General features: G+C 69.7%; 3 protein-coding genes across 3 annotated transcripts in view; 1 reads left to right on the top strand and 2 right to left on the bottom strand.

Annotated features, from left to right (window-relative positions):
• CHLNCDRAFT_140953 (hypothetical protein) overlaps positions 1 to 996 on the top strand; it is a gene marked incomplete at both ends in the record, with an annotated part of 2,561 nt that extends 1,565 nt beyond the window's left edge. The window contains 3 exons of the mRNA XM_005850990.1: positions 246 to 306; positions 526 to 677; positions 873 to 996. Of these exons, the coding sequence (XP_005851052.1) occupies positions 246 to 306; positions 526 to 677; positions 873 to 996 (337 nt within the window). The remainder of the gene's footprint in view (positions 1 to 245; positions 307 to 525; positions 678 to 872) is intronic.
• Positions 997 to 1,453: 457 nt separating this feature from the next.
• Positions 1,454 to 14,302, bottom strand: CHLNCDRAFT_140952 (hypothetical protein; the record flags this gene model as incomplete). The annotated part of the gene is made up of 32 exons (XM_005850707.1): positions 1,454 to 1,753; positions 1,916 to 2,657; positions 2,833 to 3,218; positions 3,391 to 3,528; positions 3,676 to 3,759; positions 3,992 to 4,263; positions 4,381 to 4,465; positions 4,600 to 4,662; positions 4,817 to 4,894; positions 5,051 to 5,223; positions 5,446 to 5,956; positions 6,088 to 6,193; positions 6,366 to 6,502; positions 6,650 to 7,060; positions 7,337 to 7,651; positions 7,806 to 8,132; positions 8,267 to 8,785; positions 8,950 to 9,211; positions 9,366 to 9,511; positions 9,687 to 9,791; positions 9,986 to 10,156; positions 10,410 to 10,529; positions 10,688 to 10,858; positions 11,019 to 11,174; positions 11,316 to 11,468; positions 11,651 to 11,791; positions 11,966 to 12,031; positions 12,159 to 12,725; positions 12,919 to 13,350; positions 13,660 to 13,902; positions 14,039 to 14,134; positions 14,255 to 14,302. The coding sequence occupies 32 exons, from the start codon at positions 14,300 to 14,302 to the stop codon at positions 1,454 to 1,456; spliced, it is 7,524 nt and encodes a 2,507-aa protein (XP_005850769.1).
• Positions 14,303 to 17,945: 3,643 nt separating this feature from the next.
• On the bottom strand, positions 17,946 to 22,918 carry CHLNCDRAFT_29963 (hypothetical protein). Its single transcript, XM_005850706.1, has 18 exons — positions 22,618 to 22,918; positions 22,361 to 22,444; positions 22,204 to 22,265; positions 21,813 to 21,991; positions 21,534 to 21,572; positions 21,227 to 21,362; positions 20,918 to 21,032; positions 20,706 to 20,767; positions 20,429 to 20,561; positions 20,172 to 20,249; positions 19,956 to 20,004; positions 19,685 to 19,757; positions 19,414 to 19,489; positions 19,170 to 19,237; positions 18,869 to 18,949; positions 18,654 to 18,731; positions 18,403 to 18,487; positions 17,946 to 18,204 (listed from the first exon to the last, which is right to left on the bottom strand). The coding sequence occupies exons 1-18, from the start codon at positions 22,802 to 22,804 to the stop codon at positions 18,107 to 18,109; spliced, it is 1,683 nt and encodes a 560-aa protein (XP_005850768.1). The 5' UTR covers positions 22,805 to 22,918; the 3' UTR covers positions 17,946 to 18,106.
• Positions 22,919 to 23,014: the final 96 nt, after the last annotated feature.

The following is a 23,014-nucleotide window of genomic DNA, read 5'->3' as shown; positions in this document are numbered from 1 at the left end:
TGCCCCTTCGTCTCCCCACCGCACTGCACTCCGCTCACTCGTTTTTGCCTGCCTGCCTGCCTGCCTGCATGCATGCATGCATGCTTCCGTTTGCCGCCGCCGGGTGCACCTCACCGCTGAGCCCAGCTGTGGCGGCACCTGCCTCCAGCGGCAATGGGGCCCTGCCTGCCAGCAGTGGCCGGCACCTCCCTCTCGATGCCGCACTCTGCTGACGGGCGGGCTCTGCCCCTGCCCCCACCCTGCAGCAAGCGCGGCGTTCTGCTAGACATCACCTCACTGCCGGATGCAGAGCCGCTGGGACAGCGGGTGAGGCCAGCGGGGGCGCTGCCCACGCCCACGCCCCGCGCCGCGCTGCAGCGTCGGGGGGTGTCTCTCTGGGCAGCCGGCCAGGCGTGCTGGCAACGTGCCCGCCGCCCCTGCAGTGTGTGCACACCACCACCGCTTCATTCCTCGTGCCTCACTCGCGCCTGCCTCTTACCTTAATGGCGTCGCATTTCTTGCGCTGCCCTGGCCTGCCCCCTTCAGGAGCGCGTGCTGTGCGCCACCGAGCGGTACCTTCCGGCGCAGTACCTGGCGGTCAAGGCAGCCGCGCTGAAGCTGCAGGAGCAGCGGGGCCGCGTGGCGCGCGCCGATATCCTGCGCCTGCCCTTCCAAGTCGACCCGCAGCGCATGCAGCGGTGAGTAGGGGGCGGGCGTGTAGGGCCGCGTAGGGCCTGTAACTGGCCAGGCTTTGCATTCAGTTCTCCAGCGTTGCCTTGCGTGCGGAGGTATCAAGCGGAGCGCCGTTAGCGCATGAGAGCACCTGCCACGTCTGCATGCGCGTGTCCCGCAACCGCCATGTCCCGCCACCCCTCCTCCTCCCCACCCTGCAGCCTGCACGACTTCTTTGTGCAGCAGGGCTGGATCACGCCGGGCACTGCGAGCGCCGCCAAGGGCCAGCAGCAGCAGCAGCAGCAGCAGCAGCAGCAGCAGCAGCAGCAGTGGACGGGAGACTGAGGTGGGGCTGAGATTGCGGTCGTGGTGGCCAACCCTGAACACTAACCGCACCTCTCCACCCTTGGGCGCAACACCATCTTTCCCAGCCCGGTCAGATGGCTGTGGGTGCCCCAATTGACCACCGCATTGTAATTTAGTTGCAGGGCCCCCAGTCCCCGAGCGCCAGCAAGCCGGCACTGGTAGTTGCACCATGTCCTTCTGCGCCAGGCAGAAACTTCGGCAGCCTACGCTTGCCATGTTGCCTGGGTGACTGCCTCTGGCGCCGTGCTGGGACGCAAGACGGCGCCTGATTGTTTTGTGCAGTTGCCCATCTGCTGCAAAAAACAGACGCTGATGTCGAATGACGCAGCCCGGTGCTTGGTCAGCACAGTGCAGTTTACCAATGACAGGAAGCAGAAGGAAAAGGAACATGGCAAATAAAACAAGGAGGCCTGGGTCACGGTAATCAGTTGATGTGTCAATGCCCGCTGGGCGGGGCCGGGCGGAAGCGCAGGCCGCTGCTCTGTGGCGTGGCAGCCATCGGCGTCCCCGAGACGGCCGCGCGCGCGCCTCCAGCGCTGCCGCTCACGCTGCTGCTGCTGCCCCCCGAGGCGCGGGCTGCCAGCGAGCTCTTCTGCATGCCCACGATCGCCTCCAGCTGGCGCCCCAGCCGCCCCTCCCACGCCGCCAGCAGCCGCTGCTGCTCCTCCAGCTGCGGCTGCAGCTGCGCCAGCTGCGACGCGCTACTGGCATACTTGAGCTGCAGCTCCACCGCGGCCTGTGAGGAGGCAGGCAGCAGGCGGGTGAGGCGCAGAAGGGGGAGAGGGGCGAGGCTGGGAAATGGCTGAGCAAGCAGGCCGGGCCCTCCAGCTGGCAGATGGCGGCGGCAGGGAGGCCGGCAGGCACGCCCCACCACCATGCCCCCACCCGCCCCACCCACCTGCCCCTGCTGCATCTCCTGCAGCCCCTGCCGCAGCTGCGCCACAGCCCGGCTGGCCTCCGCGACCGACGCCGCATCGGCGGCGCCCTGCGCGATGGCACGAGCGATGCCCTCCAGCCGCTGCAGCCTGCCGGCGCCCTTGTCTGTGGCCGCCTGCACCTGCCGCAGCGCCTGCCCCAGGGTGGCCGCACGGTCGGGCGTGGCGTCAAACGACGAGGCCAGGCTGTCACGCCGCAGCGCCGCGCCGCCGCCGGCGGTGGATGTGGTTGAGCCGGGCGCTGTGTGCTGGGTGTCGAAGCTGGCAGAGCGCTGCAGCAGAGAGCTGGCGGGGGTGGCATAAGTGCCCCCCGTGGCCAGGCTGGCCCCGCTGCCGGCCCCCGCCGCCGACGGCGTGGCAGCCTGCTGCTGCCGCGGCGGCGGCTGGCTGCCCAGCCTGCTGGGCAGCGGCGCCTTGGTGCTCATGCTACCGGCAGGCCCTGCCGTGAACTGGCTGCCGCGCTGGCTGCTAGCTGAGTGGAGCACAGAGCCAAAGCCCTCGGAGCCGGCCCGCGGCTGGCTGCCGCCGCTCGAAGCCGCTGTGGCTGCTGCTGCGGCTGCGGCGGCTGCGGCGGCCGACGGAGAGGCGGCCAGCTTCAGGTCAGCTTCCAGGCGGCGCGTGAGCTGCGCCATGCGCTGCTCTGCCCCCTCCAGCGCCGCCGCCCGCCGCTGCAGCTCCCGCTCCTTGCCCGCCGCCACCTCCTCCCTGAACAGTACAGCAGTACAGCAGGCAGCAGGACCGCTCAAGGCAGCTCGGAAACTCGTGCCAAGCAGTGCTCGGCTCGGAGCTCGGCGTTGCATGGTGCAACCTGCTGCGCTGGCAGGCGGCGCTTCCTCTTCCACAAACACAGCCAGCTGTCCTCGCCCAGCCAGCGACCCACCTGTTGCGCAGGAGCTGCTCCTTCTCTGCCTGAATGGCCGAGGCTTCGGCCGCGCGCCGCTGCTCGGCGGCCGCCGCCTCCGCCGCGCTGCGCGCCTCCGCCGCCGCCTGCTGCACTTCCAGCTCCCGCCGCTGCACCCGGCCCTCCGCCTCCTGCAGCTGCTCCCGCAGCGCCCGGAGGTCCGCCTCTGCCCGCCGGCACTCGTCCCGCGCCGCCTGCAAGATACCGTCCGCCTCCGCCCGCGCCTCCGCCACTATTGCCTCCGCCACGCCATCGGCGCCAGACCGCAGGCGGTGCTCCGCATCAGCCAGCTCTTGCTGCGAGGCCGCCAGGCGCTGCTGCGAGGCCGCCGCGTCGGCCTCCCGCTGCTTGAGCCGCGCCTCACGCTGCGGGCAAATGGCGTTGGCGGGCGAATGGCGCGGCTCAGCAGCGCCAGGCACAGTAAGAGCAGCAGGCGGCACAGGCATGCAGGCAGGCGGACCAGCAGCGTTCCGCGTCCCAGCAGCAGAAGTTCCCATGATTAGCGGTGCACCCCATCCCGCCCCACCCCAGCCCCACCTGCTGCAGCTCTGCCAGGCGTGCGGCCTCTGCCGCTGCCTGAGCCTGCTGCTGGCGCAGCCCCTCCCGCAGCTGCGCCAGCTCCTGCCGCTCAGCCTCCAGGCTGCGCTTGGCCAGGTCGGCAGCCTGCAAGTCGGCCTGCAGGCAGCACCCAGGCGCAGCGGCACCGGGCGCGGGTGAACGGGCAGGCAGCAGCAGTGCAGCAACAGGCAGCAGCTGCTGCAGCAGAAGCACGCGCGCACGGCGCATGCCGCATGCCCACTCCCGCCAGCTCGCCACACGCACCTGCGCCGCCTGCCTGGCCTCAGCCAGCTCCTGCTCCTGCTGCCGCGTGCGCTGCTCCCGCGCATCCAGCCGCTCGTACGCATCCTGCACACGGGAGGAAAGCACACAGCTGGTGGGCGGCGGGTGGACAAGCGGGGAGAGGTGCACCTCTTGGGAGCAAACGGACGAGAGCGCTGCAGCATGCAGTTCTATAGAAGAATAGAAGATAGGATGAACAGAATGAGAAGGAACAGAAGAATGATAGGATGATCGAATGATAGGATGTGGCCAGGGCAGGACGGATTCAAGGAGCTGCCTGCGCCTGCACGCCGCCCACCTTGACGCCCTCCAGCCCATCCTCCTGCCGCTTCACGGCCCGCTCCCGTGCCGCCAGCGCCGCCAGCTGCCGCGCCGCCTCGGCCTGCTGCTGCTCCACCTCCGCCTGCGCCTGCTCCACCTGCTGCACAAGCTGCTGCTGGCGGGCATCGAGTTCCCGCTCCCGCTCAGCCACGCCCCGCAGCCGAGCGTTGACGGCATCCAGCTTTCGCTCCGCCTCGGCGCGTGCCGCCTGCACCTGCCCCTGCTGCTCAGCCACGGCACGCTCCTTGGCTGCGGGCAGGGAGGAAAGAAAGAGCGCTGCATGGTAAGCGGCCAGCGCATGCCGCCGCGGCTGTAAGGTTCAGCGGCCTGCACCATGCACGCTTCAGTCGCTGCCGGCGGGCGCACCCGTCAGCTTGCTCTCGAGCTGCTGCAGGCGCCGCTCCTCTTCTGCTGCCAGCTGCTCCCGCCTGTGCAACGTCTTAGACTCGATCTGCAGCAGCAGGTGCAGGGCATGGGGGCATGTGTGTGGGCCAGGGGGCGCACCAGCCAACACCGCGGCATGGGTACAAGAAAGGGGGCAGTGCCCGCTCGTCTCCCGCAGCGGCAGCTGCCCCGCCAGCTCACCTCAATCGTGCGCAGCTCCGCCTCGCGCCCCTCCAGCGCGCGCATCTGCTGCTCCACATGCACCTGCGCAGCGGGCGGGAGGCGGCGGCCGCGGCGGAAAGGCAGCAGCGGCATCATTAGAGGACAGCAGGCGGCGGTGTGACGAGCAGAAGAGCTGCCGACGGCTCCCCGCGGTCCACCTGCTGTCAGACAGCCTGCAGCCAGGCATGCTGCACACCTGGAGCTCCCGCACCCGCACTTCGGCAGCGTTCAGCTCCTCTGCCCGCCGCTCCAGCACCGCCTGCGTGGCCTCAGCCTGCAGCGAACGAGGCGGGGAATAGCCCGCGACTCTCAGCGGCAGGGAGAAAGGGACAGGCAGCAGAAGCAAGCATAGACAAGAGCATGCCCCAGCACAAGAAGCTGCGCCTGCCGGATGCTGCGTCTGGCGCCCCACGCTGGCAGCCGCTCCCACCTGCCCCAGGTGCTTGCTGGACTCCCGGGCCCGAACATCCACCTCCGCAGCCTCCTTGGCCAGCTGGGCGGCCTGCCGCGCCAGCTCCCGCTCCTGCTGCACAAGCTGCTTCTGCAGCGCCGCCGCTTCAGAGGACTCAGCGGACACAGCGGCAGCCTTGGCACGCAGGCGCTCTGCAGGGGCGGGGCGGCGGCGAGGATGTGCGGCAGCGCTGGGTCGGCTGCTGTGCAGGGCGCCGTTGGGCGGTGCAGGGAAGTGTGGGAGATGGTGGGCGGACATGCAACCGAAAGCCAGCATTACCAAGACAAACTCGTTACCAGTTCATGTGTCTGCCTGGTGCTGCGCAAGCCACAGCCACAGACCCAGCTTCAAACCTGCAAACCCGCGTGCCTCACCTGCCTCCTCCCGCAGCTCCGTCTCCCGCGCCAGCAGCTCCCGCCGCCCCGCCTCGCCGTCCACCCAAGCGCGGCGCTGCGCCTCGAATGCCGCCGCCTCGGCCTGGTGCCGCGCGGCGGCATCCGCCAGCGCCGACGCCTTCTCAGCCAGCTCCGCCTGCTGGCCCTCCAGCCGCCCCTGCAGCGTGGCCACCTCCCTCTCCGCCCTGAACACCGCCTCCTCCCGCTGCTCCACATCCCGCAGCCTCGAGCTGGCCGCCATGTGCTGCTCCGAGGCCGCCGCCGCCTCGGCCGCCACGCCGGCCGCCCGGCCCTCCAGTGCGCTCGCCTCGCTGCTGGCCCGCCGCCGCGCGGCCTCCGCCTCGGCGCGCGCTGCCTCCGCCTCCTGCTGCGCCTGCTGCAGCTGCCGGGCTGCGCGTTCCTGCTCACCACGTGCCGACCGCAGGTCCGCCTCGGCAGCAATCAGCCGCTGCTCGCGGTCATCCAGGGCGGCCTTGCGCACACACAGCTCCTGCGGGGCCCAAACGCAGTCGCGGCGGCGGCACTCGGGTGTTTTGCCGCAGACACTGGCACAGTATGAAGCTAGAACGCGCGCCTCAGCACTCAACATGTGCCACAGTGCGGCAGCAACCCCCTGCATACCTGCTGCAGCGCCTCCGCCCGCCGTTCCAGCCCCTCTCGCTCCCGCCGCACCGCCTCGCGCTCCAGCGCCAGCTCAGCGCTGCTGGCGCTGTGCTCGCGCTGCGCCCTGCAGGCAGCAGGCACAGCAGGCGCGGCAGGCACAGCTGAGGCATGCAGCACTGGTTGCCATCAAGCCATACTTCCTTCAGCCAGCCAGGCAGCCAGCCAGCCAGGCAGCCCGGCCAGTGTCCACGCTTGGCGGCCAGCCAGGCGACAGGCGCAGGCAGCCGCCAACCCACTGCTGCAGATCCTCCTGCTGTGCCGCTAGCGTCTCCTGCAGGCGCCGCAGCGCATCGCCGTCTGCCGCCGCCCGGCTCTCCAGCTCCCGGCTCAGCCCGCCCAGGCGCTGCTGGTCGCTGGCGGCCGCAGCCTCAGCCTGCAATGCAGGCAGCAAAATCAGTATGCTAGGCCCAAGCCGGCCAGGGCAGTAACGACGCAGCTGCGCAGCACCGTGCCGCCGCCGCAGCAATCGACCGCCTGCGTGGCCCTGCAGGGCCCTGCTGCAGCTGCCTGTGGCACCCACCTGCGCCACTTGCGCCTCCCGCGTCCTGAGCGCTGCCTCCTGCTCAACCACGGCCCGCTCCTTGGCAGCCAGCTGCTGCTCCCGGGCCGCCACCTCGGCCGCCTGCGCAAGCGTCCTGTCCGCCTGCGCCTGGCTGGCCTCCAGCTGCTGCCTCAGCTTCTCCAGGCTGCCGCGCTCAGCGTCCAGCTGCTGGCGCTGGCACTGCAGCTCCTCAGCCTGCTGCGACAGCTCCCGCGCACGCTGCTTGGCTTCCGCCTGCAGGGCGCTGGTGCTCTCCAGGCGCGGGGTCAGCCCCTCCTGCTGCTGCCGCACCCAGGCGCGCTCCGAATCGGCGCGCGCAGCCTGCTCCTGCGCCGCCGCCAGGGCCGCAGCAGCCTTCTCCTCTGCCACCTGCACCCGCTGCTGCGCCAGCTGCAGGGCCAGCTTGTCGGCGGCAAGCTGCGCCTAAGCTTCCTTGAGCCGGGACTCCAGAGCGGCGCACTCTTCAAAGCTGCACACAGGAAAGCGGCAGCAGGCACAGCAGCGTGCTCAGCATCAATGGCAGGCAACATGAGGCACCACAGCAAGGGCGTGCTGAGCCTGAGCGTGGCTGGCTGGCGAGCCTAAGAAATGCGCTGCCAGCAAGCACCGAAGCGGCGCAAAGCGGCTCACTCACCGTTTCTGCAGATGCGCTTCGGCCTCAAACACGGCCGCCGCGCGCTCTTGGGCGCTTTCGCGCGGTGGTGCACCTGGGCGCAGCAGGCCTTGCAGCGCTTCCTGGTTGCCAGACAGCTCCCCCTCCCGCTCCCCAACCCCCGCCGCTGCCTGCGGAACTCGCGCCTCTTCCGCCTGCAGCCGCTGCCTGCCGTCAGCCAGGGCGGTCAGCTCCCGCTGCAGGCGCTGCTGCTCCTCTGCGAGGGCCGCCTCCCGCCCTGCCAGCTCAGCCTCCCGCAGCTTCAACTGCTCCAGCCTGTGGCTTGCGGCAGCCACCTCAGCCTGGCGCGCGTCCAGAGACTTGCCCAGCTGCAGCACGTGCAGGCGGGAGGGACAAGATGACAAGGGTTGGCAGCGGAAAGCACAGCCTGCTGCTGTGCACGGCATGATGCAAGCTGCTGCAGGCGCGGCTGCAAGCTGCTTGGCACACGCCGCAGCTGGCGTCAATCCAGCAGAGCCCTACCTGCGCCAGCTGAGCCTCCCGCTGGTCCAGAGCCTGCAGCCTGCGCTGCGCCTCCTGCTGCGCGTCTGCCACCTCGACGCGCTGCCTCGCCAGCTCCTCGCGCTGAGCGGCGGCAGAGGCCCGGTCCGCCTCCGCCTGCGCTACCGAGCGGTCCAGCTGCTGCGCACGCTCTGCCACCTCGCGCTCGGCGGCGGCCAGCTGCTGTGCGCGCTGCGCCAGGCTGGCCTTCGCCTCCGCCACAGCGCTCTCCCGCTCCGACAGCTTCGCCTCCCTCACTTCCACCGCATGCAGCTCCTTCTGCGCCTTGGCAGCGGCCTCGCTGGCAGCCTGGCAGGACAGGCGGAGGGAGGCAGGCGGAAGCAGGAGCGTGGGCAAGCAGGCAGACGTTGACAGGCAGCCAACGCCGGCAGCAGGATGCGCGTTTTCTGGCCGGCACGATATCAGCAGCTGGCACAACCCACCTTGAGCTGCGCCTCTGCAGCCTGCACCTTGCCATCCCACTGCTCCTCGCTGGCCGCCAGCGCCGCCTCGCGCCTGCCTATGGCGCCGGCGCGTGCCGCCAACTCGGCAGCCGCGCCCTCAAGCGAGGCCCGCTCTGCCGCCTGCACCTCCTGCTCCGCCTGCAGCGCGCCATGCTGCTGCTCCAGCGCCGCGGCCTGGCGCTGCAGCGCCTCCTCGCGCACGGCCACCTCCGCCAGCAGCGCCTGCGCCGAGCTCCGGCCCTCGCCTGCCTCGGACGCCAGCCTGGCGACCTTGGCCTCCTGCGCCGCCAGCTGCTTGGCGGCGGCGCCCTGCCGTGCAGCCTCCAGCTCCAGGGCCACAACCCAGCGCTGCAGCGCCGTCTCACGCTCCACCAGCTGTGTGCGGCGCTGGTGCAGCAGGCGCACGAGGTCGGGAGAGGCGGCGGAGGAGGCGTTGACGGGGGGCAGCGGCGAGGGGGAGCGGCCCGAAGCCTCCACCGCCGTCGCCTGGGCATCGTCCTGCAGGCATGGGGCGGACAGCACTCGCATTTGCGGCTCGAGCAGGAGCAGAGCAGGCGGCTGAAGCAGGATCACGGAGCAGGCTGCTAGCTGCCTCCTGGTGACACCCTGGTGTAAGGGGCTGGTGTAAGCCCTTGCACGGCTGCAAGCCAGCCCGACCCCACCTTGAGACGCTGGTCCGAGTGCAGCAGCAGGCCCGCGCCGCCATCCCCGACGTGGGCCAGCTGTGCCTTGAGCGCCTTCCAGCTGTCCTGCAGCTTGGACTCCCGAGCATCCAGAGCGCGCTCCAGCTCAGCCAGCAGGCCCCGGCTGGCCTCCGCCAGCTGCTGCGCGCGCTGCGCCTCGTGGGCCGCCGCCGCAGCCGCAGCCTGCTGCGCCCGCGCCTCGCCCACCGCCGCCTCCCACTTGGCCAGGTCCTGGGCGTGCCTGCAGCGGCGGCGGCAGGAGCAGGGGCGCTGTGAGCGGCGGCTCGCCGAGCAAGCCGGCCTGCATTCGCTGGCTGCCTGGCTAGCTCTCATCGGGATGAGTTGGGTTGCGCGGCCGCGCAACGCCACCTCCCAGTCCAGCCCCACCAGCTCACCGCTCATCCCGCTGCACTGCATCCCGCAGCTTGCCCTCGGCCGTCCTCAGCTGCTGCGCCGCCTCCGCCTCCCTCGCCTTGGCGGCGGCGATGGCCTCGCTCAGCTCCAGGCTCTGCCGGCTGAGGCGGGTGTGCAGCTCCTCAGCCTGCAGCGGCGGCAACACAACATCATGTACAGCGGCTGCGGGGACGGCGTCGGAGCCAGGCGCGGGGCGCCTGCCGGCGCTCAGTCGCGCGGCCCGGCTGCCAGCCCCCCTGCATGTTTGCCTTCCACCAGGCATTTCCTGAATTGCTCCGCAATCCCCACCCACCCATTCCCACCTGCGCCTCCAGGTCGCCCGCCCGCGCCTCCTTGTGCGCCGTCCGCTTCTGGCGGTCATCAAGCTCGGAACTGGCCAGCTCCAGGTTGGTGCGCGCCTTGCGCACCTGCACAGGCGGGGTGGGGGGGGTGGGGTGGGGGTGGGTGAGAAAACAGAGGCCAGGCTGGAACAGGCAGCCACCAGCGAGGTAACGGGACAAGAAGCAAGGTGGCGTGTGCCGCAGACGGGCAGGCTGCGGCTGCCACTGCGGGCCCAGCCAGCCAGACCAGGGGTGGCAGCAGCCGTCCGCCCGGCCCCCACCTCTGCCTGCGCCTGCTGCAGGCTCTCCTCCCGCTGCTCCAGCGCCCTGCGGTCGGCCTCCAGCCGCGACTTGGCCGCCTCCAGCGCTGCACCACGCTCTGCCAGCTCAGCATGCTGCGCCGCCAGCCTGGACTCCTTGCCCGCCAGCGCCGTCTCCCGGTCCGCCAGCTCCTGCAGGGGCGCAGGGATGGCACAGGGCGGCCAAGGCAAGTGGAGGAGCATGCGGCAGGCTGCAGCACATGGCGGCCGGGGCGAATGGAGGGGCATGCGGCAGACCGTGCTCTGCTGGCTGCCTCTGCTGCAGAGTGAGCGTTGCGTGTTGCGTGCCGCCAGCCGCCTGCACGCAAGCCTGGCAGCCCCGCAACCCGCATCTGCAGCAAGTGCGGCGCTTGCGCTGGGCCCGCGGCCCATGCTGCCCACCCACCCGCAGCGCCTTCTTCTCTTTGGAGTCAAACGCCGCCAGCCGCGCCTCCAGCTCCTGTGCGCCCTGCAGCGCGGCTCGCTCGTGAGCCACAGACGCCTCCTCCCGCGCCGCAATCGTCTTCTGCGGCAGCGGCAGGCGTGCGTGTGTGGGCCAGCTGGCGATCATGCAACGAGACAGCCAAGCAGGCCACAACCCGACGTGGCTTCAGGTCTAGAAGACCAGCAAGCACCTCTGCCGCCAGCAGGGCTCCCCGGCAGCTGGCACAGGCCCCCACCCACCTCTGCGCCCCGCGCCCCCTCCTCGATCTCCGCCTGCCGGCGGTCCAGCCGCGCCTGCCACTCGGTGAGCAGGCGCTCTCGCTCCGCAATCTGGCGCACCGCCTCCGCCTTGAACTGCGCCTTCCAGGCCTCCAGAGACTCCTCCCGCGCCGCCAGCTCATCGGCACGCTCCTGCTCGGGGCCGGCAGGGCAGCGGGGGCGCCGGCGGCAGGGTGAGGTGCAGCGGAAGGTGAGGGGGCACCCTGGCCCTTGCGCTGGCTGCTGCTGCAACACAAAGACAGTGCGCTGTGTGTAGAGGCACAACGCAAGCGCGGGCCGAGGCCAGCCCCACCCTGAGGCCTGCCCCCTCCTCCTCCAGCCCAGCCATCGCCTTCCTCAGGCGCTCCGCCTCGCCGTCCAGCCGCTGCTGCGCCGCCGTAATGCGCCGCTCCACGCCCGACAGCTCCTCCGTGCGGCGCTGCAGGCGCTGCTCCGCCGCCTCCACCTCCTGCAGCAGAGCAAACAAGCGGGCAGCAGGGGTCCAAGGGGTGACCTTCCACAGCCGGCGGAGCTTCTCGACAATGAACAGGCCAGCACAGGGACCTAAAGGCAGAGGCTGCTTGGAGACCATAGGTCTCAGAGTGCAGACGGGTGCGGCAGCCCGTGCCTGCTTGTGCTGGCCCAGGGCTGCCTCCTCCTGCTTGGCCGCCTCCTCCCACTCCGCGGCCCGCTCCTGCTGCTGCGCCACCAGCTGCTCAAAGTCGGAGCGCAGCTGCTCGCGGTCCGCCTCCAGCTGCTCGCGCTGCAGGCGGCGGTGTGCGTGCAGCCGGAAGGTCAGAAGATGGGTAACCGAAGAAGACGACAGTGACAAAATGCCGGCGCGGCAGAAGCTGATGGGATACTCCTATACTTCCATGCGGCCTCCCCGCACTCCTGCACTCCTGGTATGCTTCATGCATACACACACAAGCTAAAGGCGCCCACCTGTGACTTGGCGGTTGCCTCAAAGCTCTGGCGCTCATCCGCCAGCCGCCGCTCGGCTGCCGCCTGGCCCTCCTCCCACTGCTGCCGCTCGGCGCGGAAGGCCGCCATTTCTTGCAGCATGGAATCGTACCGCTGCTTGACCTGCGGTGCAGCCAGCGTAACCAGCAGCAGCAACAGCATCAAGCACCATGCCGTGCGAAGCAGCATGGGCAGCGGCATCCTGCCTGACAGCGCGGGCACGGCTTGCACAACAAGGGCACATCATGCTGGTTCGTCGACGAGTAGCGGCACCAGCAGCAAGGGGCTGCCACCAACCTTCTCCACCTCCTCTCTGCCAGTGGCCAGAGCCTCCTCCATGGCCGCTTGCACATCCCGGGCAGCCTGCAGCCACAGGGGCGCAGGGGCATCATGCCGGTCCCTGTTGATGGATGCACGGCGCCCTGCTGGTGATTCTGACTCGGATTCTGTAGGTGAACCAAGCCCCGCCCCGCAGCCAACCCCGACCCACCTGCTGCGCAGCCGTGTGCGCCAGCAGCGCCTTGTCGCGCGCCGCCTCCGCCTCGGCGCCCTCCCGCTGCACCTCCTGCACCCGCCGCCGCATCTCCGCCGCCTCCTCCTCCGCCTGCCGCAGCTGGCCCATGGCCTCGCCGATGCCCTCGTCCAGGCGCCGCAGCTCCGCCAGCGTGCGCTGCCGCTGCTCCTCATCCGCTTCCGCCTGCGCCTCGCGCTCTCGCTCAAACTCCTGCATCGCTGCTGCCAGCTCCTCCTCGCGCGCCGCCAGCGCGGCCTCGCGTCCGCCCAGCGCCTCCGCCGCCTCGGCCTGCTGCGCCTCCAGCGCGCGGCCCGCTTCTGCCAGCCGCGCCGCCTCCTGCCGCTGGCCGGCCCACGCCGCCTCCAGCTTCGACCGGCTGGTGGCTGCCTCGCCTCGCTCCCGCTCCACCGCCTGCTCTCGCTGCAGCAAGTCTGACTCCGCCTGTATGAGGCGCTTCTCGCGCTGCAGGTGGGCCGCCGCCACCTCCTCCGCCTCCCGCGCCCTGGCCTCCCGCTCCTTGAGCGAACGAGTGATCTCCCTGACCTGCAGGCCGGCGCAGGCGGCGCGCAGGTGGCAACAACAGTCGACATCGGCGTGCGTGCAGCAGCAGCGGCGCAACAGCAGCGTGTGGACTGGGCAACAGAGCCACAGGCGTGGCTGCCGTGGCATGCAAACCAGGCGTCCCTGCTGAGCGTGCCGCCCAGCGCAGCCGCCCTCAGCCAGCCCCCTCACTCACCTGCCCCTCAAACTCCCGCTCCTTCTCCGCCAGCTCAGCATCCCGGTCCACCAGGCTGCGCCCCTGCTCCTCGATCCGTGCCGCCCTCGCCTCCAGCGCCGCCGCCTGCCGCGCCAGCGCCTCCTCGCCCTGGCGCGCAGCCGCGGCGGCCGCCTCGCGCTCGGCAGCCAGGCGCTGCCGCTGCGCGGCGGCCTCGCGCTCGGCGGCGGCCGCCCCGGCCGCGCGTTCCTTCTGGTACCGCTCCTGCTCTGCACGCTGCGCTGCTTCCAGGGACTGCAGCCGACCTTGAGCCCGCTGCAGGTCTGCAGTCACCGCCTCCAGCTCCCGCTGCGAGGCCGCCACCTGCACCCTCAGCGCCTTGGCAGACGCCCCCGCCGTCTGCACCTCGGCGGACAGGCTGTGGCGCTGCGTTGACAGGCCCTCCACCTCCGCCTGCGCGGCCAAAAAGGGCCGGGACGCTGGGGGAGTTGACCCCCACCAAGGGCCGGTCCCGGGGGGATTCCCCCGAATCCGCAACCGGCTGAGCAGGAGGCACCGACAAGGAAACGAAACGGGGGGGAACCCCACCACCCTGGGCCCCCCGCCCGGACCATGCCCCAAAGGCGGCAGCGCCCCGCCCGCCGCCCCCGGGCCGCCACCACCGTCAAAGCGCGCCAGCAAGGCAGCAGGAAGCAGGCACGAGGCACCACCCCCCTTGAGGGCCTCGACTTTGGTGTTGTACTTCCGCCGATTTCCCTCCACCTGTTGCAAGAAGAGATTGGAGGCCTGCTGCAGCATCGAGTGCTGGCGGCACCCGCCGCCGCCCGCGGACAGCGCCGCAGCGGCGGCCGCCGCGAAGCTGCTGGTGGGGGTGGGCGCGGCCGGCGGCGCCCCAAACACGGCGCTGCGGTTGAGCTCGGCGCCCAGGTTTTCCTTGAGGGAGCGTGGCGTGTCGGCGGCTGCCGGGCCTGCCGCCGCCGATGCCATGCCCGTGCTGGAGGCCGCCTGTGTGGCGGGCGGCAGGCCGGATGGCGCCGTCAGGCTGGCGCGCGGCGTGACCAGCGGGTCGCGCCCGGTTTGGCACGCCGGCGGCTCGCCGGCGCCAAGGCTGGCGGCCGCGGCGGCCGCCGGCGTGCCAAACCCGGGTGCGCACGCTGTCCAGCAGCCCTGCCGACTTGGACATGGCATTGTGCTGCTCCGAGCAGCGCTCCACCACCTTGCGCTCATACTTCTCCCACTGCGAGGTGCGCGGCGGGAGCAAGGCGGCGCCTGGCGCGGTGAGGCGGCGGCGGCGGGCACCGGCGGGCACCGGCGGGCAGCAGCGGGCACCGGTGCAGCATCCCCAGTCGCTCCCCACCTGCGACGACAGCTCCTCAAACCGCTTGACTGCCGATTGCTCAGCCATCCGCACAGTTTTCGTTTGAGTTTCCGGGCCGCGGCGGGCCTCAGGGCGCTGCCATGTAGATGTGCGCAGTCCGAATCGATGAAAAATGAAGGAGAGGCGCGCCCCCGCTGCTCCAGCAGACGAGCGATCGGGCGGCGGCTTCAACAGGGCTTTGGAGGGAAGGTGCTCGCCTCACGCAATCGCCGGTAGCGAGCCACGAATGGCAGGGGCGACGGCCAAGCAGCCCGGTACTGCTGCACAGCAGGACAGGTGCTGCCAGCCACAACTTTGGCACCGGCGAACAGGCCGCGTCCTCGTTGGTGCCTGCCCAGGAGGAACCAGTATCATACAAACTGCGACGTGCTCACGATGCCGAGCTCACCCTGCACCCTTCTCTCTCTTCTGTTCCTGCTTGCCAGCGCCTGCGCGACTCTCGAACCGTCATGGCTGCCACAGTTCCAAGCCTTGGCCCCATCCGACCGGCTGGCCGCCTTCCAGCTGCTGGCAGAGTGGCGGGCGCTGCGGCAGGCGGCGGCGGCGCCGCCGGACGCAGGCGTCTTGTGGGACCTGGCCGCGCGCAAGCACCTGCAGCTGCTCACCCTGCTGCCGCAGCTGGGCAAGGAGGGGGCAGCCCCCGGCGAGCTGCAGGAGCTCGCCGCCGGGGCGCTGGCCGCCGCGATCCAGCGCCCGGCGGCGCCGCCCGGGCGCCTGGCCCGCGCGCTCACCCTCGTCAATATCGCCTGGTTCTGCGGCTGCGTGCTGCTGGTGCTGGCCGCCGCCTCCCTTGTCGGAACCTACGTGGCGGCGCTGGTCTTCCTCATCCCGCTGATCGTGTGGGAGGCGCTGGGCTATGCCGCCTCGCTGTGGGTGCTGCACGCCGCCACCGCCGCCGCGCCCGCCAAGGCCGCCTACGTCGGCCTCACCGGCCTGCTCATGCTCACCGCCTGCATTGGAGGCTCCATCTTCCTCCACCTGGCGGATCGGTTCAGGGACAGCGAGGCCGCCGCCGCCGCCCTCATGGGCTGCTTTGCGCTGCTGTACGGCGCGGTGGCGGTGCGGCTGCAGGTGAGGCCCTTCCCCGCTCCCCGCCTCGCTGCTGCTGCCTCGGCGGTGACATACGCCCTAGCGCTGCGTTGGCATAGCCTGGTTGCCTTGCCGCGCTGGTGCGGGGCACCCATGCCAGGCCCCGCCTTCTATCGGTCAACACCTTGCCGCCGCCCGGCGCAGGCCTCACTGCTCGGCACGCTGGCGGTGTGGTGGGCGGTGTCCGCCTTGGGCTTTTCCATCTTCGTCTTCCCCTTCCTCACCGTTGTGGGCTTCCGCGGCGGCATGGCACCGCCCTTTCTGGCCTCCCTCGCCCTCATCCTTGCCTTCCTTCCCTTCAAGGTAACACCCCCTGGGAGTTTGCCGGGAGGTCGGCCGAGCAGCGCCGCAATTGGGGTGAGCATGCTTTTTGTGCTGCTGGGAGCGCGGCGCCAAGGCAGCTGCCGCCGCCTGCCGCCTGCTGCTGCAGGTGGCGCCCGCCGCGCTGTCCACGCCCGCCTGGCTGCTGCCGTTTGAGGCCGGGGTGTGGCTCTGGTCATGAATGTGGCGAACCTTATCATGGCGCACCGGCACTGGAACCACAGCAGCGGGCGGGGCGTGCCGCCCGAGGTGTGGGTGCAGCTGCCGCTGCGCGTCAAGCTGCGCTACGTGCTCCATGCGGCGTGCAGGGTGAGGCGCAGCTGGCTGGCTGGGGAGGGTGCAGCGCTGGTGGGCCGGCCCAGCCGCTGCCTGCCGTGCACGGGGGTCGAGAGCGGCGGTGTTGCGGTGTTGGCGCGGCTGGACTGCCGCCGCTACGTGCCAGCGGGGCGCAGTGGCGGACCACCCGGCCTGTTCCCCCCTTACCCGCCGCAGTGCCTGTGGAGCCAGGTGCCGGCTGTGGCGGTCATCGGCGGCACGCTGGCCTGCGGCGTGGTGCTGGATGTGGAGCAGTGCCGGGCGCTGGGGGCCGTGTTTGGCTTCATCTGGTTCCTCTCCAAGCTGTCCCAGTGCGAGTGGCAGAGGTGCGCCTGCGCCTGTTGCTGGCAGCAGCGGACAGCTGCAGCAGCGGGTGCATGCTGGCATGCGTTCGTTCAATGTTTTGCCCCTTGCACCGGCCACACGCCCGCTATGCCTCCATGCAGGCTCGGCTTTGCCTGGACGGCGCTGGCGATTGGGTCGCTGCTGTGGGGTGCGGCATACGCCGTGCACACCTGGCCCCACGCCTTCATGCTGGGCGGGGAGGCTGCTTGAGGCGCATGCCCGGTAGACCCTGCTTGTTAGGCGCTTCCTTTACACTGGCCTCACCGGTTTACAATCAGGCTGGCAATTGCCAGGCAAAAGAAACGTCTGACAAGGTAACAGACGCACACACGCTCAACATTTGAAGGACATGCATGGAAAATTGTGCTGGTGTGTGCTGGGTAGATGCCGATACCCCCCTCAAACCTCCAGGAGATGGCTGCCTGACTGTGATACCCTGGGATGCCCATGCGCTGTGGTCACGGCAGAGCAGGGGCTCTGCTCAAATGTGGGTGCGGGAGGTGTGGTGGTACTCCTGAGTGGATCCGGCGGTACCGGTCATGGTGCTGGCGCCGCCACCGGCGGTGGGGTGGGTGGCGCGGTGCTCGGCGGTGCCGGGGGTGGCCTCCTTCACGCCCTCCCAGGCCTGCAGGGCAGCCAGAATGGGGGGTGCTGCTCACGCGGGTCAGGTAGTGGGTGCACGAGGCGAAGCAGGCAGCGGGAGGAGAGCGGGCTGGTGCAGGGAGCGGCCGCAGCCTGGCTGCGTTGCTCAACGTGTTCAGCAGGGCAGCCCAGCGCTCGCACCTCGCCCGTCTTGCGTGTCGCCTTCTGGCCCAGGCCCTCGCCGGTGCCGGTGGTGGTGGTGGTGCCCGCGGTGCCGGTCTTGCCGTGGCCGCCAGTGGCTCCCGCCATGCCGGTGCCGGCGGTGGGGTGGGTGGCGCGGTGCTCGGCGGTGCCAGGCATGGCCTCCTTGACGCCCTCCATAGCCTGCAGGTTCAGGCGTGTGCACAGGCGCGGCACGTGCACAGGTGCGCTTAGGCACGCCGCTCACAACGCAGACTATGCCAGCTTCTCTGCAGCCGCTGCCGTTCTCGGGTATGCGCGGCCAGCGCTGCCGCGGCAAGGCACCCTGCCTGCAGGCCACGCACCTCGCCTGCCTTGCGGGCAACCTTCTCACCCAGGCCCTCACCGGTGCCAGCGGCGGTGCCGGTGGCGCCCGGGCCGTAGCCTGCAGCGGGTGCGGCAGGGGCCGGGCAGCGGCAAGAGTCAGCAGACCACAGCTCCCGCAGGCAGCACACGCGGCGGCGGCGGTGCTCCCAGAGTACTCTGCAGTCTGCAGGCTGAGCCAGGCCCTCCCAGTTGGCTGGTGGTGCCCCTGCAGCTCCCACCCGTCTTGTGGTGCTCCTCGCGCGAGTAGCTCTCCTGGACGCCGCTCATTTTGTTCTGAATGACGCCTGAGTGAGTGTTTGATAGCCCGGTAGAGCAAGATACTAGGAACGCGCATTTGGGGCCCACTTCGCGTTATCACTCGTGGCTGTGCTGACTGGACTGCCAGCAGTGCAGGTGCTTCGCAGCAGGCTGCCGGCAGCTAGCCCCTGGGTTCCTGTGCAGGCGGCACCATGGCATCTGTTCCTTACAAACTCGCCGCAGGCACAAACAATGCACAAACAATGCAGTGCCATCATGCCCACATGCCCGGGTGCGCCTGCTCTCCGCCGAACACTTCCCTCCGCTCCCGATCGTCTCTAGTGCCAGCCGCAGTAACCTTGTACTGCCGCCGGGTCACAGGAAGGGGCTGCGCACGCCCAGGTTGTACAGCGCTGCCTTGACCGCCTTGTTGGCCTCCCTGACCGCCGCAATGTGCGGCTCATCCGGCTCCACTGCGGGGCAGGCAGCGGGCAAGCGGGGGGGCGTGGATCCGACTGCCTGCGGCGTGGATCCGACTGTCTGCGTGTGCGGCACACTGCCCATGCAGCCTGGCGGCGGCTAGCAGCCATAATAAGCAGCAGCCCGCGGCGCTAGTCATGATGAGCTAGCTGGTTGCATGTCCGCCCACACACAGGGCGTGACAAACCCACCTGGCAGGATGTCTGCTGGCTGGCCCTGCCCCAGCCGCTGAACGACCAGGTTGGCGGCGGCCAGCCCGCTCACCCACGCGCGCTCCTGCAGGCAGGCAGCAGCAAGGGCGCGGCGGGGCGTGTGATGCGAGGCCCAGCCAGCCTCTTCCTCTGACCCGGGCGAGCAGCCGTCTGCTAAAGTGCAGCAGTGGCAGCGCACGAGTGCCGAGCTGCACCCGAGCTGAGGTGCGGCCGCAGGCGGCAGGCCTTGCCTGCGACAGCCCGTTGGCGCCGTGGTCCAAGCCCTTGACCCAGTCGCCTGCCATGAAGAGATTGTCAAAGCTGGTGGCCTGCAGGCGGCAGTGGCAGCGGTGAAGGACAGACCCAAATCGACACTACATTGACCGCAGCCTGCCAGCGCGCTGCACTTTGCAGCGGCGTCCCATGCAGCATGTCGCAGCCAGTACTGATGGCTGTGGGCCCGCACCTGGGTGGGGCGGTACTTGGCGCTGCCTGGGCTGAAGTGGGTGACGGCGCGGGGGAAGCGAAGCACCGCGGCATCCTCCACCTAGAGCAGCGACAGGCGGGGAAGCGCAGGGTGGGCAAGGCCATCATGAGGGTGCAGGGGCGCAGCACACAGGGAGCAGCAGCCCGGCGCAGGAGGCTGCACATGCGATGCTCGTTGCATGCCGGAGCAGGGCTGCCGGGAGGCGGCAGCTGCAGGGGGCATGCATGGCTGGCAGGGCGGGCATGCGTGCAGACATGCAGGCGGCGCCGCCAGGCCCCACCTTGGCGTCACGGAAGGCGGGCTCACAGCGCGCGATGTTGCTCTGCACCTTCTTCACGATGTCCTCGTCTGCATGCACAGCAGGCGGCAGCATGCACAGCGTACGCAGCATGCTGACTGGTGGCTTTGCTCGGCAGCAGCATCCTACTTGACTGGTACTCGAATGAGAGGATTGGGAATTTTTCAAGCGACGTGCAGGCAGCAACAGTCAGCAGCAGGCTGGGCCAAGGGGCGGGCGGGCGCACCTGACAGCGGCAGCAGGCGGGAGGCGCCGTAAAAGTCGGCGGCAATTACGGTGCCAGGCTCGTCCTTGTACTCGTCCTGCGGTACATCAGCAAGTACATGTAAAGTACATATGCAAACAGGGGCTCGCCGAAGGCAGCGGCGGTGTGCTGGAGCCAGGAAGCAGCTTGCGCAATTCAGTCCCCCCATCTCCCATCTCCCCACCAGGCTGGAAATACGCCGCCCTTCCCCCCGCTGCCCCATCCCATACGCACATTCCCCAACCCCTGGCACCTGCAGGTAGCTGAGGTTGAAGTAGGTGGCGCCGCAGTCCTGCTCATATCCAGCCAGCACATTCACCGGGAACCTGCATCAATGAGCAGGCAGTCACACAGCCACGCCAAAGCACGCCAATGGGCAGGGCATCAGTCAGCAAGCACACCAATGCCAGTGGCGTTCATGGTGGAGCCACGTTTCAATGCTCCAGGGGTGGCCTGAAAAACTGGTTTAGAGAGCAGGCCGCGGCGGCGTCGGGAGCCAAGCAAGCAGCAGCTGCCCGGCGCACCGCGTGTCGATCTTGCGATCAAACCACAGCCGCGTGGCTATGCAGTCAACTGCGGGTGGGGGCAGCGTTGTGTGTGGGTGTACGTGTGCCCAAGGCGCAAGGGCAGCCTGCTGATGCCAGGCAGTCTCCGGGTGCACGCGAGGCGGTGGCGGCAGCACCAACAGGGTGCCTGCCCAGCACACGCTCACCCACACACTCCCAGCCTCCCCTTCTTACTTGATTTGAGTTCCATCATGTCTTGGAACTCCCGCCGCTCAGCCAGCACGCGGTTGGCCTGCACCAGGCGCTGCATACCTGCAGGGGTCCCGGGGGCGGGGGGAGACGAGCAGGCACAGCGAGGTGGTACACACGCACGGAAGGGTCGTCGCAACCCGCAGCCGCCGACGCTCGGCAGCAGCAAAGCTACTGCACACAGCAGCGGCAGGAGCACGTGCGGACGGGGCGATGGAAGAGACCTCCTCCAGCCACCTCACCAGAGATGCTGATGGCAAACACAACAGCGTCAGCCTCATGCCGCTCCTCCGCCCCCGTGGCGGCATCCCGGGACACCAGCGCCGTCACGGCGCCGCCGGCGTCTGTCTTGATGCCGCTCACCAGGCGGCCTCCCTGTGCCACCAGGAGGACACTGGTCGTGTCTCAGGCACCAGGCGGCGGAAGCGGGATGTGAGCTGCCAGAGCTGCCAGGGATGTGGTGCTGCTCCTTTGGTCTGGGCCTTCAGCGAAGCAGCCCGAGCGCACACAGGCACCCACCCGGATCTTGCCGCCACTCTGCTTGATGCGCTCAATGAGCGGCTCGAAGATCAGCTCGCTCACTGCAGCAGCATGCGGCAGGACAGGAGGGTAGGTGGAGTTGGCAGTGGCCTGCGGGGACTCTCCAGCGCCGGGCACCCAGCAACATGGATGGGCAGCAGATTGCGGCAGCAGCGGGGAGGGACATCCTCCCATTCCGCGCTGCTACGCACCAGATCCCTTGCACCAGCACACATCAAAATCGCTCTGGTGGGCGAGCGCATAGAAGTAGAGCGTCTCTATCGCCACGGCCGCAGACAGCTGCTCCGGTGGTGCAAACAGCCCCACCTGCACGACGGCCAGGGGCAGGCAGGGGCTGAGAGACGTCGATGTATGGTGTTGGCTGCAGAAAGCCCGAGGGAGGCGCACGGCACCCCGCTGCCAGCAACGGTAGTGTGCTCGTCTGCTCTTGTTGAAATCGGTTCAGCCCGTCTGCTATTTGTGCTGAAGCAAACACCACCCATTGCCGCCCGCTAGCTCACCAGCAGCGTGGGCTTGAGGAAGTTTTCGTAGGCTGCCTGGGTGATGTTGTACCGCCTGAACAGCTCCAGCGCGGTCATGCTGTCGTACCGCTCGTAAGATCCCGGCGTACTGCCCAGATCGATGGCCGTGTACAGCCTGCGGCCCAGAGGGGGAAGGAGTGGGGTTCTGTGGCGGCGTGGCAGCATTCCGGCAGCATGCATCCAGTCGGCTGCCCAGATGCTGGGGTTGACCACAGCTGGTACAGCTCCAGCTGGTACAGCTGGTACAGCTGGTACAACTCCAGCCAGCCCCAGCCAGCCGCCTCACCAGGGGATGATGGTGGCTCGGTCCGCCAGCGGCAGGCTGCTGCACGGCGGACAGTGCGGGAAAGGGCGGGTGGGCCGCTCAGCACTACAGCGCCCGCCAGCGGCGGCCATGGCACACATGGGGTGGGCAGGGAGGGCGGCCGCTGCTGCTACCTCCGGCGGCCTGCACAGCAACTTTCCTGCCCCAAAACCACGACCGCCCCACGACGACGACCACCACCACCACCGCCGCCGCCGCCGTGGCGATAACCACCACCACCACCAGGCTCCCGGAACTCACTCAAACAAGCCCCAGGTGTGGTAGAACTGGCCAGCGACCGCGGGCAGGCGGGGCAGCTTGGAGAAGACGGGTGCCTGGGTGATGAGGCGGCCGTCTGAACCCCAGAAGCCGCTGGTCTCAAAGTCGGTAAAGGGGTGCGGGATGCCCAGCTCCCGTACCATGGCAAAGATGTTGGCGTACTGCAACGGTATCCCAGTGGGGCGGCAGGTGGCAGGACAGGGGCGGGAGATGGGGAGGGTTTGTGGCGGCCGCAAGACACCAGCAGCGCCGGTGAGGGGCACAGCAGGCAGCTCCCAGCTTCCGCAACCAGCAGGCAGGCGCGGTTTCCGCCAGCAGCGCTGCGTCGCCAGGGGTGCTGCCGGCGGTGACGTAGGGTAGTAGCGTCCCGCACCTGGTACCAGAAGCCTTTGACGCCAGCCTCCACGGCCCGCCCCTGTGGCGTGCGCCATCCGGCTGCGGGGCAGCAGGGGACCAGGGGAGTAGGTCACATCCGGGTCATCACAGCTTGCCGCAAGCAGGCTGCGACGAGGCTGTGCGGGTGCCTGCACCTGACAGGCCGCCCGGGTTGGGAGAGGCGTCCAGGAGGGTCACGTCGTAGCCCTGCTCTGCCAGGTGCTTGGTGGCGCCAAAGCCTGCGCAGGCAGGCGGCACCCAGAGGCTTACACCAGCAGCTGCCTTGCAGCGCTCCAGCTGCCGCTGATGGCAGGGCACAAGCTGTCGGCGCAGGCGTGCTCCAGCTGGGCAGGCTGCTGGGGGCAGTTCCGGGTCCTCCATGCGAGGCGCAAAAGCGGCACAGCAAACTCACCTGCCCAGCCTCCTCCGACCACGAGCACCTTATTCTTGCCGGGCTGGCTGCCGCTGCTTGCGGTGCCGTTGGCTCCCGCTGCCGCCGCCAGGTGGAGCCGCCGGATGTGGCGGCGCCGCTGAGGAGAGCGGCTTGGGCACAAGCTTGCAGCCTGGCCCGATGCGGGAGCCTGCAGCTGCATCTTCATCGGGGCGCTGCAAGGCGAACGGCGTGGCGAACGGCGCGTTCCCTCCAACGCTACCACCCACTGGCCTCTCTGTCGCGATACAAACCTCGCTGGCAATATCCGATGCGATCTGCGACTGCCGGACAGCGCGCTGGCGGCGCTGTGGGGCGCTTCGAGGACCTTGCCGCCGCCGTCAGTACGGTTTCGGCGGCAGCGCTGTACGGTTGGGCA

This window comes from Chlorella variabilis (genome assembly GCF_000147415.1).
Source record: "Chlorella variabilis unplaced genomic scaffold CHLNCscaffold_3, whole genome shotgun sequence".
In the NCBI taxonomy this organism is placed as follows: domain Eukaryota; kingdom Viridiplantae; phylum Chlorophyta; class Trebouxiophyceae; order Chlorellales; family Chlorellaceae; genus Chlorella; species Chlorella variabilis.
Note: the sequence above shows the minus strand (reverse complement) of the source record. Positions and strands in the feature narration are given on the sequence as shown.